This window comes from Syngnathoides biaculeatus, chromosome 22 (assembly GCF_019802595.1).
Source record: "Syngnathoides biaculeatus isolate LvHL_M chromosome 22, ASM1980259v1, whole genome shotgun sequence".
Lineage (NCBI taxonomy): Eukaryota > Metazoa > Chordata > Actinopteri > Syngnathiformes > Syngnathidae > Syngnathoides > Syngnathoides biaculeatus.
The window spans coordinates 10,445,222-10,458,358 of record NC_084661.1 but is presented as its reverse complement, the minus strand read 5'-3'; the positions used below and the strand labels follow the sequence as shown (position 1 = coordinate 10,458,358).

Sequence of the window (13,137 nt, the reverse complement as noted above, 5' to 3'; positions counted from 1 at the left end):
TCTTCCCAGTAAAAAGGTAACAACTGCCCCATTCTCCCCAGAAAAATACTTCAACACCCACACTATTTTTTTGACGTAAAGGTTCGACACCCACAATTTTCCCAGAGAAGTTGCAGCATTCACTGGGAAAATTCTGGGTGTTCAAATCCACCTCCAGTTCCATCTTAGCTCGAGCTTTTATTTTGAACGCCTTGCCATGACAAGCATTCCCTGCGCTCAGAAGAACTTTGGACTTCCAGGCTGTTCCCAGAACAAACCTGTTCTTTGGTCCACATTCTAAATACGTCAAAAGGAGGTCACGTCTGATAAACCCCCTTCAGCGAAGCTGCACTCGAACAAAGATAACGTGTTATCCATAACCCTAACTTTTACATTCCATATCCGAAACAATATATATATATTTTATTTTTTTTTGCAAATCGAAGACTTGGCGAGAACGCTCACACATGTCGGGGTGACCTATATTTTTCCCCACCCAACCTGACCTCCATTTGCTTCGTGGATGCTGGCGTTCCAGCATGTAGCAAGGCAAACATGCCTGTGCACCCCATGGAGCCGCTTAGCCCCCCCCCCCCCTCCGCACAACCCCCCACCCCCGGCCGCTCGGCCCGTGCGTGAGCTCACGCTATTCCAAAACATGCCGGATGCACATAATGGCTGCACTGTAATTGGCCAACAATTCAGTTAATTTCACCCAAAAAATGTCCCTGCTAGGTAATCCGAGAGCCCATTTCCCTGAATGTGAGGCTCAAGATGACATTACCTATTTTACATCTTTTAGTACTTCCATCTGAAGCCGTTTAAAAACTGCAAAAGCACGTAGATTAAAGTTTTGTGTTCTTATCTTTTCCTGTGGAGGAAGTGAGAATTTGAAATGGGCGTCGGCGCTCGTCGTGCGTGACGCCATCGCATTTTCAAATCGGTCCAGCCGCGGAGCTGTTTGGGTACACGGAGTTTCTATGTCTGCTTGACGATCGGAGCACGGATCTGCAAAAATCTGAATAAAAAAATCTGAACTCTCGATGGGGGTGGAGTCAGGGTTTTGAAACATCCACAAATAATGCAATACTCACGTGTGTGGGTGTTAAACCATTTCACCTAAATCGAGAAGATCAAGTGCCATACGCTTAAAAAAATAACAGTAGGGCAGTCTTAATAGGAAATATTTTATTAAAAATACGTGCAAGTCTGTCAGTGTATAAAATGTCACAGTAGTAGTTGTCACATGGTGATTGTAATAATGTAAAGAAGTATTTGTAAGTAAAGCATGTCCCAGAGATGCTACAAGAGGAACTATGCCAATGAGTATTCATTGACCTCCTGATGCAGGATTTTTAGCAGCTCGTGTGGACTTTGCCGTTTTGCCTTGCTGTTTCTCCGTCTTCTCTCGCTTGGCGGGATCCTTCTTCGGCAGCGCCTCGTCGCCCTCGTTGTCCCCGGGCTTGGCGGCCACCTTCCTCAGCTTGTGTTTGCTCTTGACGGGCGTCGAGAAGGTGAGCGAGGTCTTGATGAAGTCGAGCGGGAAGACGCCCACGTCCCCGTCGAAGCGGTTCTTGGTCACCTGCAGCGAGCGGCGGCCCGGGCACGTCACCAACTTCTTCTCCTGCAGGATGAGCACGTTGTCCGCCTCTTGGCTGGCCTGTCGCCATCGCAAACGTGAAATAATCAACAACAGCCAGTTTTCAATGATCGTTTTGAGTTTTTTTTTTTTTTGCGCTCCTTGTTCTCCTAAATACAGTGAAGAAAATAAGTATTTTAACACCCTGCTATATTGCAAGTTCTCCCACTGAGAAATCATGGAGGCTCTGAAATTTTCATCATAGGTGCATGTCCATGCAACTAGAGAACAGAGGTCAAACGTTTCCTGTAGTTGTTCACCAGGTTTGCACACACTGCAGAAGGGATTTTGGCCCACTCCTCCACACAGATCTTCTCTAGATCAGACAGGTTTCTGGGCTGTTGCCGAGAAACATGGAGTTTCAGCTCCCTCCAAAAATTTTCTATTGGGTTTAGGTCTGGAGACTGGCTAGGCCACGCCAGAACCTTCATATTCTTCTTACTGAGCCACTCCTTGGTTTTCCCGGCTGTGTGTTTCAGGTCATTGTCACGTTGAAAGACCCACCCACGACCCATCTTCAATGCTCTGACCGAGGGAAAGAGGTTGTTCCCCAAAATCGCAAAATACATGTCTGCGGTCTTCCTCTCCTTAATACAGTGCAGTCGTCCTGTCCCATGTGCAGAAAAACAGCCCCAAAGAATGATGCTACCACCCCCATGCTTCACAGGAGGGATGGTGTTCTTGCAATGGAACTCATCATTAGTCTTCCTCCAAACAATATTAGTGGAATTATGACCAAAACGTTCCATTTTGGTCTCATCTGACCACAAAACGTTCTCTCATGGCTCCTCTGATCATCCAAATGGTCATTGGCAAACTCAAGACGGGCTTCGACACGTGCTGGTTTAAGAAGGGGAACCTTCCGTGCCATGCATGATTTCAAACCACTTCTTAATGTATTGGAAACGGTGGTCCCAGCTCTTTTCAGGTCATTGACCAAGTCCTGTCATGTAGTCCTGGGCCGTTTCCTCACCTTTCTAAGGATCATTGAGACCCCACAAAGTGATAGCTTGAGATTGACCGTCATGTTTAGCTTCTTCCATTTTCTAATGATGGCTCCGACGGTGGATCTTTTTTCACCAAGCTGCTTGGCAATTTCTCCCGAGCCCTTTCCAGCCGTGTGGAGTTGTACAATTTTGTCTCTGGTGTCTTTGGACAGCTCTTTGGTCTTGGTCTTACGGATTGTATGGGGTGGACAGGTGTCTTTATGCAGCTCACGACCTCACACAGGTGCATCTGATTCAGGATAATACATGCAGTGGAGTAGAAGTGGACTTTTAAAAGGCAGACTAACGGGTCTTTGAGGGTCAGAATTCTAGCTAATAGACAGGTGTTCAAATACTTATTTGCAGCTGTATCACACAAATAAATCATTGAAAAAAATCATACATTGTGATTTCTGGACTTTTCTTTTTAGATCATCTCTCTCACAGCTGAAACTCTGTGTTTCTGAGTGACAACCTAGAAACGTGCCTGCTCTAGAGAAGATCTGTGTGGAGGAGTGTGTGTGCGCAAACCCGGTGAACAACTACAGGAAACGTTTGACCTCTTTTCTCTCACAGTGGACATGCACCTTCGATGAAAATTTCAGACCCCTCCATGAATTCTACGTGGGAGAACCTGCAATATAGCAGGGTGTTCAAATACTTATTTTCTTCACTGTAAATAACTGGTATGATCACTTTTCTCTCTAAACTAAGAAGAGATGGTGTTATTGCTATCGTTTGTCCTTGTAGTCTATGTTCTCTCTTCTCATTTGCGACCCCACTTTGCGTTATTTTTTCCCCCCGCACCTTTGCCGAGCCAAATATGGAGGCCGTCTGCAGCTCCTTGTCATCCTCCTCCTTCCTGGGGTGAATGATGAGCGTGACGTGGCAGCAGGAGTTGGTGGCGAACTTCCGGAATGCGCCGATGATGTGGTCCTGGACGGCGAACCTGGAATTTTTAAGAACAGGCGGTGAAGCCGCACGCCGCTTCGCCCCGGGACCCCCCCCGTGGAAACGCTCGCTCACTTGTCGACCGAGAGGTTCTCCTGCCCCATCATGAACTGCAGGTTGTCGATGACCACGTGGTTGATGTCGTAGAGGTAGACGGCGTGCTGCATGGTGTCCAGCACGGACTTGATGTTCTGCTGGCCGTGGAAGGTCATGAAGTAAAGCGGCAGCTCCTCGAACTTGTCCGCCCAGAAGTCGTACTGCTCCAGGTTCTCCTCCAGCCGCTGCATGGCGAACTGCGTCAGCATGATCTTGGCCAGGCGCACGTTGTTGATTTCGAAGCTGCCCCACAGCGTGTTGACGCCCTGCACGCAGAGGTCCAGGGCCAGCTCGCTGATGAAGGTGGTCTTCCCGCTTCCGGTGGGACCTGCCCGACATTGAGACACGACGCAGGCATTAGGATAGAGTTCCTGATGCTTTAGCTGCTGTATTTAGATAAGCGCACACACACAATGGATGAAGTTCTCACCTGTGAAAACAGTGAGCTCTCCCTTGCGGTGTCCCTTCAGGATCCTGTTGAGCTCGGGAAAGCGGGACCACTTGACACCGGCCACCTGCTCCGTGTTCACCATCTCCCCGTACACATCCTCGCGGAGCTGCTTGAAGGACACGATGGACTTGTGTGCGGCGGGGATGGCGGCAGCCACGACGCGGCTCAGGTTCTTGCCCTGCGCCAGGGCCTCCCCGGGACTGGGCTGGTACTCCCCGGGCCGCACCAGCCGGCAGCGCCGCAGGCCCAGCTTGCGCGAGAAGATCTTGGACGCCTCCCAGGAGCGCACGTCGCCCCCGAGCCACAGCGTGACCCGCTTGAAGTGCTCCAGGTAAGGAAGCAGGCCAGGCGGCAGGCAGCCCACGCCCCGCGGGAGGGCCACGCTGGCCAGACCCGTGGCCTGGCTTACGGCCAACGTGTCCAGCTCACGGCCCGTCAGGACCACCTCGGCGTCCATGCGGCTCAGCAGGGGGAGGCCGAAGAGGTTGTTGTAGGAGGTGCACTTGGGGATTGTCGCCTCGGTGTAACTCACGGTGCCGTCGGCGGTGCTTTGCACCGAGAGGAGTTTCAGTCCCTTCAAAGAGGAGTCAGGACACCCCAACCAGGGGAAAACCAGACTCTTGGTGGGCTTGAAGAGCCTCACGCCGAACCTCTTCAGTGTCGCATTAGAGATCTTGGTCATCTGCAAAATAAAAATATTAGTCAACGGGGCTCTTTATTTACACTATTGGGAACGTTTACTAAGTTGATTTTATTCTCAGGCTAGATCACCCAGTCCTACCTGGAACATCGTTTTGATGAGCTGGGCCTCGTCCTCCGTCAGGTCCGAGAAGGGCACCGAGGCGGCCCAGATGCTCCTCACCTCCCTGGCGTCCCTCTCGCCCTGCTCCTGCTCCTCAACACTCTCCTGATATCCCAGCAGCACTCGCGGGCTGAGAAAATCCCGCTCCTCTGGCCCCATCACCTCGAGGCAGTCCTGGAGGTCCTCCCAGCTCCCCTCCACCTGCGTGTCCATGCACAGGAACTGCCCCGTGGTCTTGTCCACGAACAAGGAGAAACGCTCCGCCCTGGAGGCGCCGTCCACAAAGACGCTGGGTACGTGCAGGCAGCTGAAGCCGTCGTGGAAGGGAATGTCCTTGGAGCGTAGGTACTGTTTAATGTCGGCGAGCGTGACGGCACTGACGGGGAAGTCCGATGTAGATTTGGCATCTTTTTTGTACCCCCTGGACATTAAGGTGAGAGCCCACAAAGCCCGAGGAGCTCTGCTACGAGTAAGGAGGCCCACGAATGTCGACGGAAAGTGTCTTAGGGTCCTCTCACGAGAGAGACCGCTCAGAAGTAATCTCCTCCACATTTGACAAAGCGTTACCTGTGAAACAAAGCACGCGTCAAATTGCGAGTGAATGTTAAATCAGCTACGCTGAACGAACATCCATCCATTTTCTTTGCCGCTTATCCTCACGAGGGTCGCGGGGAGTGATGGAGCCTATCCCAGGAAGGAGGCGGCTTACACCCTGAACTGGTCGCCAGCCAATCGCAGCCAATCACAATCACACCTAGGGGCAATTTAGAGTGTCCAATTAACGTTGCATGTTTTGGGGATGTGGGAGGAAACCGGAGAACCCGGAGAAAACCCACGCAAGCACGGGGAGAACATGCAAACTCCACACAGACGGGTCCGGGATTGAACTCGGGACCTCAGGACTGTGAGGCCAACGCTTTAGCAGCTGAGCCCACCGTGCCGGCCCTGAACTAGCATGCAGAGTGAAATATCTTCACTGATTTATAGATGTAAAATGTGGAATATGATGAACCCCTGGATTTTCACACTATTCACAAATATGCATGTGCAGTTTTTTTTTTTTAAACCTGGCTTCCTTTATTAAAATCTCAATTTTTTTTATTATTATGATGGTGCCATCTAGTGGAAACTTTGTGTTTTGATGAATGTTTTACCTTCAGCTATTAAGATGTCTTGTTTTGTTGGCATATGTTGTCATTGAACGCATCGTCTCAAAGGTGTTCTTGTTTCCACTTCACGCAGCTACTAATAATTCTACTCAGTTGTTGTAGTCGACTGTATCTTCATTTCCTAGAATTTACCAATGAATTCGTAGTATTTGCCTGGCCCCGCTCGTGTTGCGTTTGCATGTCCTCCCCGTGCCTGTGTGGGTTTTCTCTGGACACTCCGATTTCCTCCCACATCCCAAAAACATGCATTAATCGGAGACCCGAAATTGCCCCTAAGGTGCGATTGTGAGCACCACTCTTGTCTGTCTCCGTGTATCCTGCAATTGGCTGGCAACCTGTTCAGGGTGTACTCCTGCCCAATGACATCTCGGATAGGCTCCGGCCCTCCCGCGACCCTTGTGAGGATAAGCGGGTCAAAAAAATGGATGGATGGATAGCAGCATTTGTGTAAAGCTCCAGTATGTATATTTCCCCATATGTTCTGTCACTTCAGTTCGTGATAGCATGTCATTTAAGCCACTGTGCTAGCTAGTACTATGGAAGGCCCTCATTTCAAGACGATTTCTCTTGCTGATGTAAAATAGTTTACTGAATCAGTAGTTTGAGCTCAAATCCTGTTTTGAACGCTTTGCCGCCACCTTGTGGCGCACACACGACACATCTCATTTTAGGAGCTGTGTCAATCAGCTTTCAGATTTCGACAACTTTAGTCAGGCCTCGTTCCCTCTCTCCACAAATAGCAGAGGTACACTGCACTGGACAATGTGGGAAATTTGGGGAACATGGCAAATTGTTCCTCATATGTGCTGAATGAATGCGGTGAACAGTTTGAAGTTGAAATGTGACACATGAGGATCTTGTCAATTACTATGACAGCGAATTTCACTGAAAACTGCAATCAATTAACTTGAAATTAGTGCTAAAAGTTGATCTTACAAGTTCAGTTGCTCGCCTGTCTCCCCATCTTGTCCTCCACGCGAAGGCTGCAACCCGGGCTTTTCGGTGCTTGCCCACAACATGTCCGTGCGAAACGTACACCCAAGAGGAATGAACTGTGTTTCAAATTCAAGATTTCACTTTCTACATAGCTTTATAGTCGTGTTTAAAAATAAAATAAAACTTTAAAACATTTATAAAGAGTCACGGTGCTGCTAAATGCTAAATAAAATCGTTAAAACCCCTTTCAATGTGACAAGACAAATAAGTTGTTTCACCCAGAAGTATATGATTGACGGACTGTGTTGGAACAAAATAAAGCCGTGCGAAACAGCCACGAAATAGGAACCAGTGGCATTAAAGAGTTGACATTTTCGCTATTATATTAGTTTCCTAAAATAGAATTACACCATTAATAGTTTGATAAATGATTTTAAATGTTAAAGTACAGTAGTTATAAATGCTTAAAGTGTTAAAAGATTTCACAAATCTTTGTCGTTGAGTCACCCGGAAATACACGAGTAACGGACCACGTTCACCAGATAGCACAATAATAATCGCTGCATGAATCATATTCTAAAGATTCTTAGATGAGCAATTCTCTTTTATCTGTTCAACTCCAGAGTCAGACACTATGATGTACAGAATCCGCTCGATGGTCAGTATTTTCGGAAAAAAAAAAAAAAACACAAATATGACGTGCTACCTAGTAGTCCCTCCCACCTGAATCAAAGCATAATAATTATATAGCTAATAATTCAAAATTCGTTAAATTCTTACTTGTCCAACCACAGTTGGAGGTGATTGCTTTCCCAGCTGAAGTTCTCACTGAATGCTATCCATTCATCCATCTATTTTCTTTGCCGCTTATCCTCATGAGGGTCACGGCGAGCCTATCCCAGCTGTCAACGGGCAGGAGGCAGGGTACACCCTGAACTGGTTGCCAGCAAATCGCAGGCCACATAGAGACAGACAACAATCACACCTAGGGGCAATTTAGAGTGTCCAATTAATGTTGCACGTTTTCGGGATGTGGGAGGAAATCGGAGTGCCCGGAGAAGACACACGCAGGCACGGGGAGAACATGCAAAATCCACACAGGCGAGGCCGGGATCCAACCCGGGTCCTCAGAACTGTGAGGCCAACGCTTTACCAACTGCTCCACCGTCTCGCCTCTTGTCAAACTCCATCATGTATCTTCATAAAATGCGGAAGGGTGCTCACATCGGAGCAAATGTTGTGTGTCGGACTACACTTTTTCGCCCACAGGGGTTTCCTGTAAAATATCAGCCGTCCAGAACAGATTGGAAAAGCGCCAGTGTGAAAAGTCACCCTCGCCCTCAAGCGCCTAAGACTCTATTGACACCAACCTGTAAAACTCATCCATGAAGAATTTCACAGCATCGCAGGTGATTCATGTAAAAAAAAAAAAAAAAAGAAAAAAATATGTATTCGATGTTATATACAAACATATTTGACACTTGTGCTCAGACTGGATTCAGACTAATTAATTGTCATTTTTACAGGGTTTTAAAAAGTGATAGGATGTGTGGACGGGGACACATACCCGCCGTCACTGCTCCTGTAAAAAGTATATAAACCAAAAAACTATTCCGCAGTATCAACGTCCAGATACTGTATGATGATGGCAATCTTTAAAATGAGTGTGAAAGGAAAGCATAAGATCCATACAGGTACATTTTGAAAGTAAAAAAATATATATATATTCAACTGCCGAACAGCCCATTCAAGGTTCATCTCGACTGGAGCGTGCTCAGGTGGCGGCATCAAGAACTTGGCGACGAGTCCAGAATCGGATTTAAGGGGAAAACCGATGCAGCAATATCCCCCCCCCCAAAAAAATCCTCTCCAGACGCTTCATCGGGACAACAACCCTAAGCACACAGCCAAGAGGTCAAAGGGGTGTGGAAGCAGGACAAGTCTGTGGATATGCTTGAGTGACCGAGCCAGAGCCCAGACCTAAATCTGATCGAACATCTTTAGAGGTACCTGAAACTGGCTCTGCACCAACGCTCTCCATCCCACACGACGGAGCTTTGGAGTTCCTGCAAAGACGAATGGGTGAACTATTGAGCAAAGGCTGTGAATATTTCATACTTGTCCAATGGAGTTTTTAATACATTTGCAGCTACATAAATAATTTTTGCTCATGTTGTCATTGTGGGAGTTATGGTTTATAGCAGGAGTGTCAAACTCATTTTTGTCGCGGGCCCCATTGTAGTTACGATTTCCCTCAGACGGCCGTTATGACTGTGAATCCGTGAAAATCTTTCGCCTCGTGATATTTACAGATGAAATTTATGAACTAGTTTTGAATCAGAAATCCGTTTTCAACTGTTGTTCATGTATGGCAACACAAAAAGGCTTGCAATATCTCAACTTTATCATTTATGATATGACAAATTGAAATGTTGTGACAGATTATCACAAAAATAATGGAAGTTGATGTACATGATTTGCCTTCGTGGGTCACATAAAATCATGTGGGGGGGGGGGAGACCTGGCCCCCGGGGCTCGAGTTTGACACCTGTGGTTTAAAGGAAAAGATACATTCATTTCATTTTGCATATGTACAAACGGATGTGTAGAGAGTATAAAAAAATATGCCGTACATATATGTGTGTGTATATAGCATATACACATCCATCCATTTTCTTTTACGCTTATCCTCACGAGGGTCGCGGGGAGTGCCGGAGCCTATCTCAGCTGTGGTTCTTGTTTACTCACACACGCATAAGCATGAGGTAAAAAGGCATAAAAACACGATTGCTTATAAAAAAGATAGCAGGGGGGGGGCAAAAGATAAACCACAACATTGTACAGAACACATGATTGTATATGATGTACACACAAAAACGTGTAACAATACACTAACCTCAACTGGCGCTCCAGTTGTTGAATTTCCAGGTTGGCTTTTCTCATTTGCAGATCCAAGTACTTCATTTCTTTGTCGATCTTTTTGAGGAGGTGGGCGCTGTATTAATCTGTAACCGCCGACTGGAAAGCATCAGGACGACGTTTCACTTCGACAATTCCACATGCAGAAATGTCGTCGCAGTTATTAGAAAAAAAAAAATCTCACTTTGTCAGGATGTACTGCGGAGGCTGGAGGAGTTTTTTTCCGGTTGCTGGTCGGTCACCTTGTGTGAGAAAGGACAAAAATGAGCAAGATGTTTGTCCAGTCTTTTTTCCCTTCACCCATCCCCCGACTTACCACCAGAACAAATTTTGAGAATTCCCACTTCCTCTGAACGTAACAGAATATTACCTGTACTTGGACTTGTAATTCCGCAGGCCTCTCTGGTTCGTTCTCCGTGAAAGTCAACAGTACTTCCTCATCTTTCTGTGATGCAGAACAGGATTGTGTCGGTATACTTTGAAAAAAAAAAAAAAAAAAAAAAAGGACCAGAAGAGACAAGCGATGAAGTATTGACAACTTACAATTACAGGGGGCTCGGTTGCAACGTCTGAAGGGAGTTGATATGAGAGGACGGAGAGGCCCGGGAGAACGGAGTCTGACGAGGTTCCCCCTGGGATGGCTTCAGAGTCAACTCTCCCACGAGAGAAGTTAGAAACTGTTAAATTCTCCTTCTCGTCCTGTGACTTCGCAATGCACCTTCTCCCGTGAACGCAACGTTGTGGGATGCCGCTGGATCGGCAGTGGAGACGAAGTGCTTGGTCAACAAGACGTGCGATTTGCTTTTCGCGACATTTTCCACGTGCACGGCAGTTTTAAAATGGCTCTTCATATCGTAAAATCCACTAGCAGCAACTTTTACATCCTTTTTACACGGAACGCAGAACGACAACTGTGGGGACCTTTTGTTGACGATTTAATCCATCCATCTTATTCACCTTGGAGAGACTCCCATTGTTTTTGGTGTCGACCCGATCCTTGAGTTCTTCTCTTCCTCCTTGCCGGTCCTTCCATGCTTACTTTCACGATTAGAACTGGTTGATTCTTCGATTACAACAGAAATGCCTGACTTCGAAATATACCAAAACGGAAATAAAGTGACGCAAAAACAAAAAAACTTTCTTTTTTCCGTACAAAAGTTATTATTCGGCGTATACAATTTGAAATGATCGGAAAACGTATAAGTTGAGAGGTATGAAAGACACAAGTTTCGTGTTTTATACTCAGGGTTTGTTTTGCCTCCTTTGTGCACTGGCCCTTACATGTGTTACCCGAAACAAGTTCACAAGAAACATGCACCAAAAAGGAACAATACCAAATTTTAAACCCTACATCATAGCTACCCACTTTCAACGGGGATTTATACTAATATTTTGAATTTAAAAAATACATTCATAAGTTGAAAAATAATAATGGCTAGTTTATTTCATTAAACTTGATAAAAATGCTGAAATTATAACGCTTGAAAAGACTGGACTTCGTTGTGGTTGTTTTTTTTCCGTAAATATATGATGAACGGACCAAAATAAGGGACCAAAATAAGCCGGAACGAAACATGCACCCACTAGGAATTTACATTATTTTAAAGTAATCTTTTGGCAAAGACTGGATTATTATGAGCATATAAAAATAACAGCCATGTTAATAAATTTCCAAGTCACTATAGAGGAAATATAATCATCCAAGACGTTAAAACCTGCTTTCGGTATAGGAACAAACCCGTCTTGTATTTGTTTCACCCGGTGGTTTATGTTCGAGGCACTGCGCGGGGCGTCCTTTGCCATTGATGTTTATTTGCCTTCGCTTTTCTTTTGCGTTTTCACGCTACGATTGAATCATTATTTATTTATATTTCATTGAAATTGTAAGCGATTAAAACAATTCAAAATGACGTCCAGGGGGACGCCGAGTCGCTTCCTTAAAAGCGTCCTCCAAAACGGTGTAGGTCGTTATGTGTGCCAGCTTAAGCGGATCTCCATCATGTTCTCCAAAAAGGGCCAGACCTCGCTGGGCGTCAGGTAAACAACAACATCGTACACAAAATGTGGGCACAGCACCAGCGATAACTCCATTATTGGGTATGAACAGGGACTTTATCGAAGACGGCGTGGTGGACTATGCTAAAAAGAACTCTGGAACCGTCGTGTACGTGTCCCCAGAATCGTGCAACAAACCCAGAATAGTGGCCGAATACTGTGAGTAGTCCTGCTTGCTTGTATTTAACATCAACACGCGTTTTCATTTTGTTTTTATAGATAGAAAAAGTACGCACACTTTGTATTTTAGCGAAAGTACAACTTGTGTAAAGACCCGCAAAACGACTAATTAAACTCTTTTACTGAAAGTTAGGGTAGTAAGTATAGAAGTAACTTTTTCTAGATGTCTGTTTTTAAATGTTGAGAAAAAATATTTTAAAAAGTATTTGCAGTTTGCAGCTTCCCACCACTCCTTAGTTCAAAAGTAATGTTAAACTCAGCACTTGACAACGAAAATGTTTTTTTTTAAATTACTGCTGCAACCTGATGGGGGCGCCCCTTCATCTCTTTCAGGCAGTGGCTTTTTTTTAATCGCCCCAAAATGGAACTAAGCCAAATAAATAGCGTGCATGAATTGAATTGCGAAGCATATAAATGATCAATTCAGGAATTAATTTGTAATATATAAATGACAAGTGTATTGAATCTGTTACAATAAATATGTTATGAGTGACTGCTGTGTTTAAATTCATTACATTTTGAATTCTTTCATGGCATTGTTAGAATATTCTTGTTGATTCATTTTGTCTGAGGGGTGTTTCATGTTGACATTATTCCGCTCTGCAGTAAACGGCAACGTGAGGGAAGAGACCGTGGCGGGGAAGACATCTTCGCAGGTCTTTGAGGTTTTAACCAAGCTAACCAGTCAGTCAGGCCTGGATGTGATCCGCATTCGCAAGCCCTTCCACACGGACAACCCCAGCATCCAGGGCCTCTGGCACCCCTTCACCAATCGCCCTCTCACCCCCCGGAATGACGACAAAGTGTGACTTTTTCAAACCGCTTCTATTAAATGAAGTTTTTGTGTAGAGTATTTTCCCTCCGCGATTGCTTGCCCTTCTGTGTCACACATTTGCTTGCGATCAAAATATTTGCTGTGCAAACACAGGCGGTTCAATGTCGGAGTGTTTGAACAGCTTGCCGTTATCGGTCAT

At 45.9% G+C, this 13,137-nt stretch overlaps 2 protein-coding genes across 3 annotated transcripts; one reads left to right on the top strand and one right to left on the bottom strand.

Moving 5' to 3' along the window:
• Window positions 1–1,158: 1,158 nt before the first annotated feature.
• On the bottom strand, window positions 1,159–11,229 carry twnk (twinkle mtDNA helicase). 2 transcript variants are annotated; one of them, XM_061810057.1, is made up of 11 exons: window positions 10,472–11,229; window positions 10,299–10,373; window positions 10,113–10,170; window positions 9,906–10,027; window positions 9,020–9,075; window positions 7,010–7,125; window positions 4,884–5,471; window positions 4,082–4,784; window positions 3,631–3,979; window positions 3,412–3,553; window positions 1,159–1,639 (listed from the first exon to the last, which is right to left on the bottom strand). In XM_061810057.1, the coding sequence occupies exons 4-11, from the start codon at window positions 9,971–9,973 to the stop codon at window positions 1,310–1,312; spliced, it is 2,352 nt and encodes a 783-aa protein (XP_061666041.1). In that variant the 5' UTR covers window positions 9,974–10,027; window positions 10,113–10,170; window positions 10,299–10,373; window positions 10,472–11,229; the 3' UTR covers window positions 1,159–1,309. The 2 variants fall into 2 exon arrangements, with proteins under 2 accessions (XP_061666041.1, XP_061666042.1); XM_061810058.1 differs by lacking the exons at window positions 7,010–7,125; window positions 10,113–10,170; window positions 10,299–10,373; window positions 10,472–11,229 and having other exon boundaries at window positions 9,906–9,979.
• Window positions 11,230–11,666: 437 nt separating this feature from the next.
• mrpl43 (mitochondrial ribosomal protein L43) lies at window positions 11,667–13,016 on the top strand. Its single transcript, XM_061810066.1, has 3 exons — window positions 11,667–11,965; window positions 12,036–12,142; window positions 12,770–13,016. The coding sequence occupies exons 1-3, from the start codon at window positions 11,835–11,837 to the stop codon at window positions 12,970–12,972; spliced, it is 441 nt and encodes a 146-aa protein (XP_061666050.1). The 5' UTR covers window positions 11,667–11,834; the 3' UTR covers window positions 12,973–13,016.
• Window positions 13,017–13,137: the final 121 nt, after the last annotated feature.

Coding starts and splice junctions, on each gene's coding strand:
- mrpl43 (XM_061810066.1), top strand. CDS start 11,835: ATGACGTCCAGGGGGACGCCGAGTCGCTTCCTTAAAAGCGTCCTCCAA. Junction 11,966..12,035: donor CAGACCTCGCTGGGCGTCAG/GTAAACAACAAC, acceptor GGGTATGAACAG/GGACTTTATCGAAGACGGCG. Junction 12,143..12,769: donor CAGAATAGTGGCCGAATACT/GTGAGTAGTCCT, acceptor TCCGCTCTGCAG/TAAACGGCAACGTGAGGGAA.
- twnk (XM_061810057.1), bottom strand. CDS start 9,973: ATGAAGTACTTGGATCTGCAAATGAGAAAAGCCAACCTGGAAATTCAA. Junction 5,472..7,009: donor ACAGGCGAGCAACTGAACTT/GTAAGATCAACT, acceptor TTTGTTTCACAG/GTAACGCTTTGTCAAATGTG. Junction 3,980..4,081: donor AGAGCTCACTGTTTTCACAG/GTGAGAACTTCA, acceptor AATGTCGGGCAG/GTCCCACCGGAAGCGGGAAG.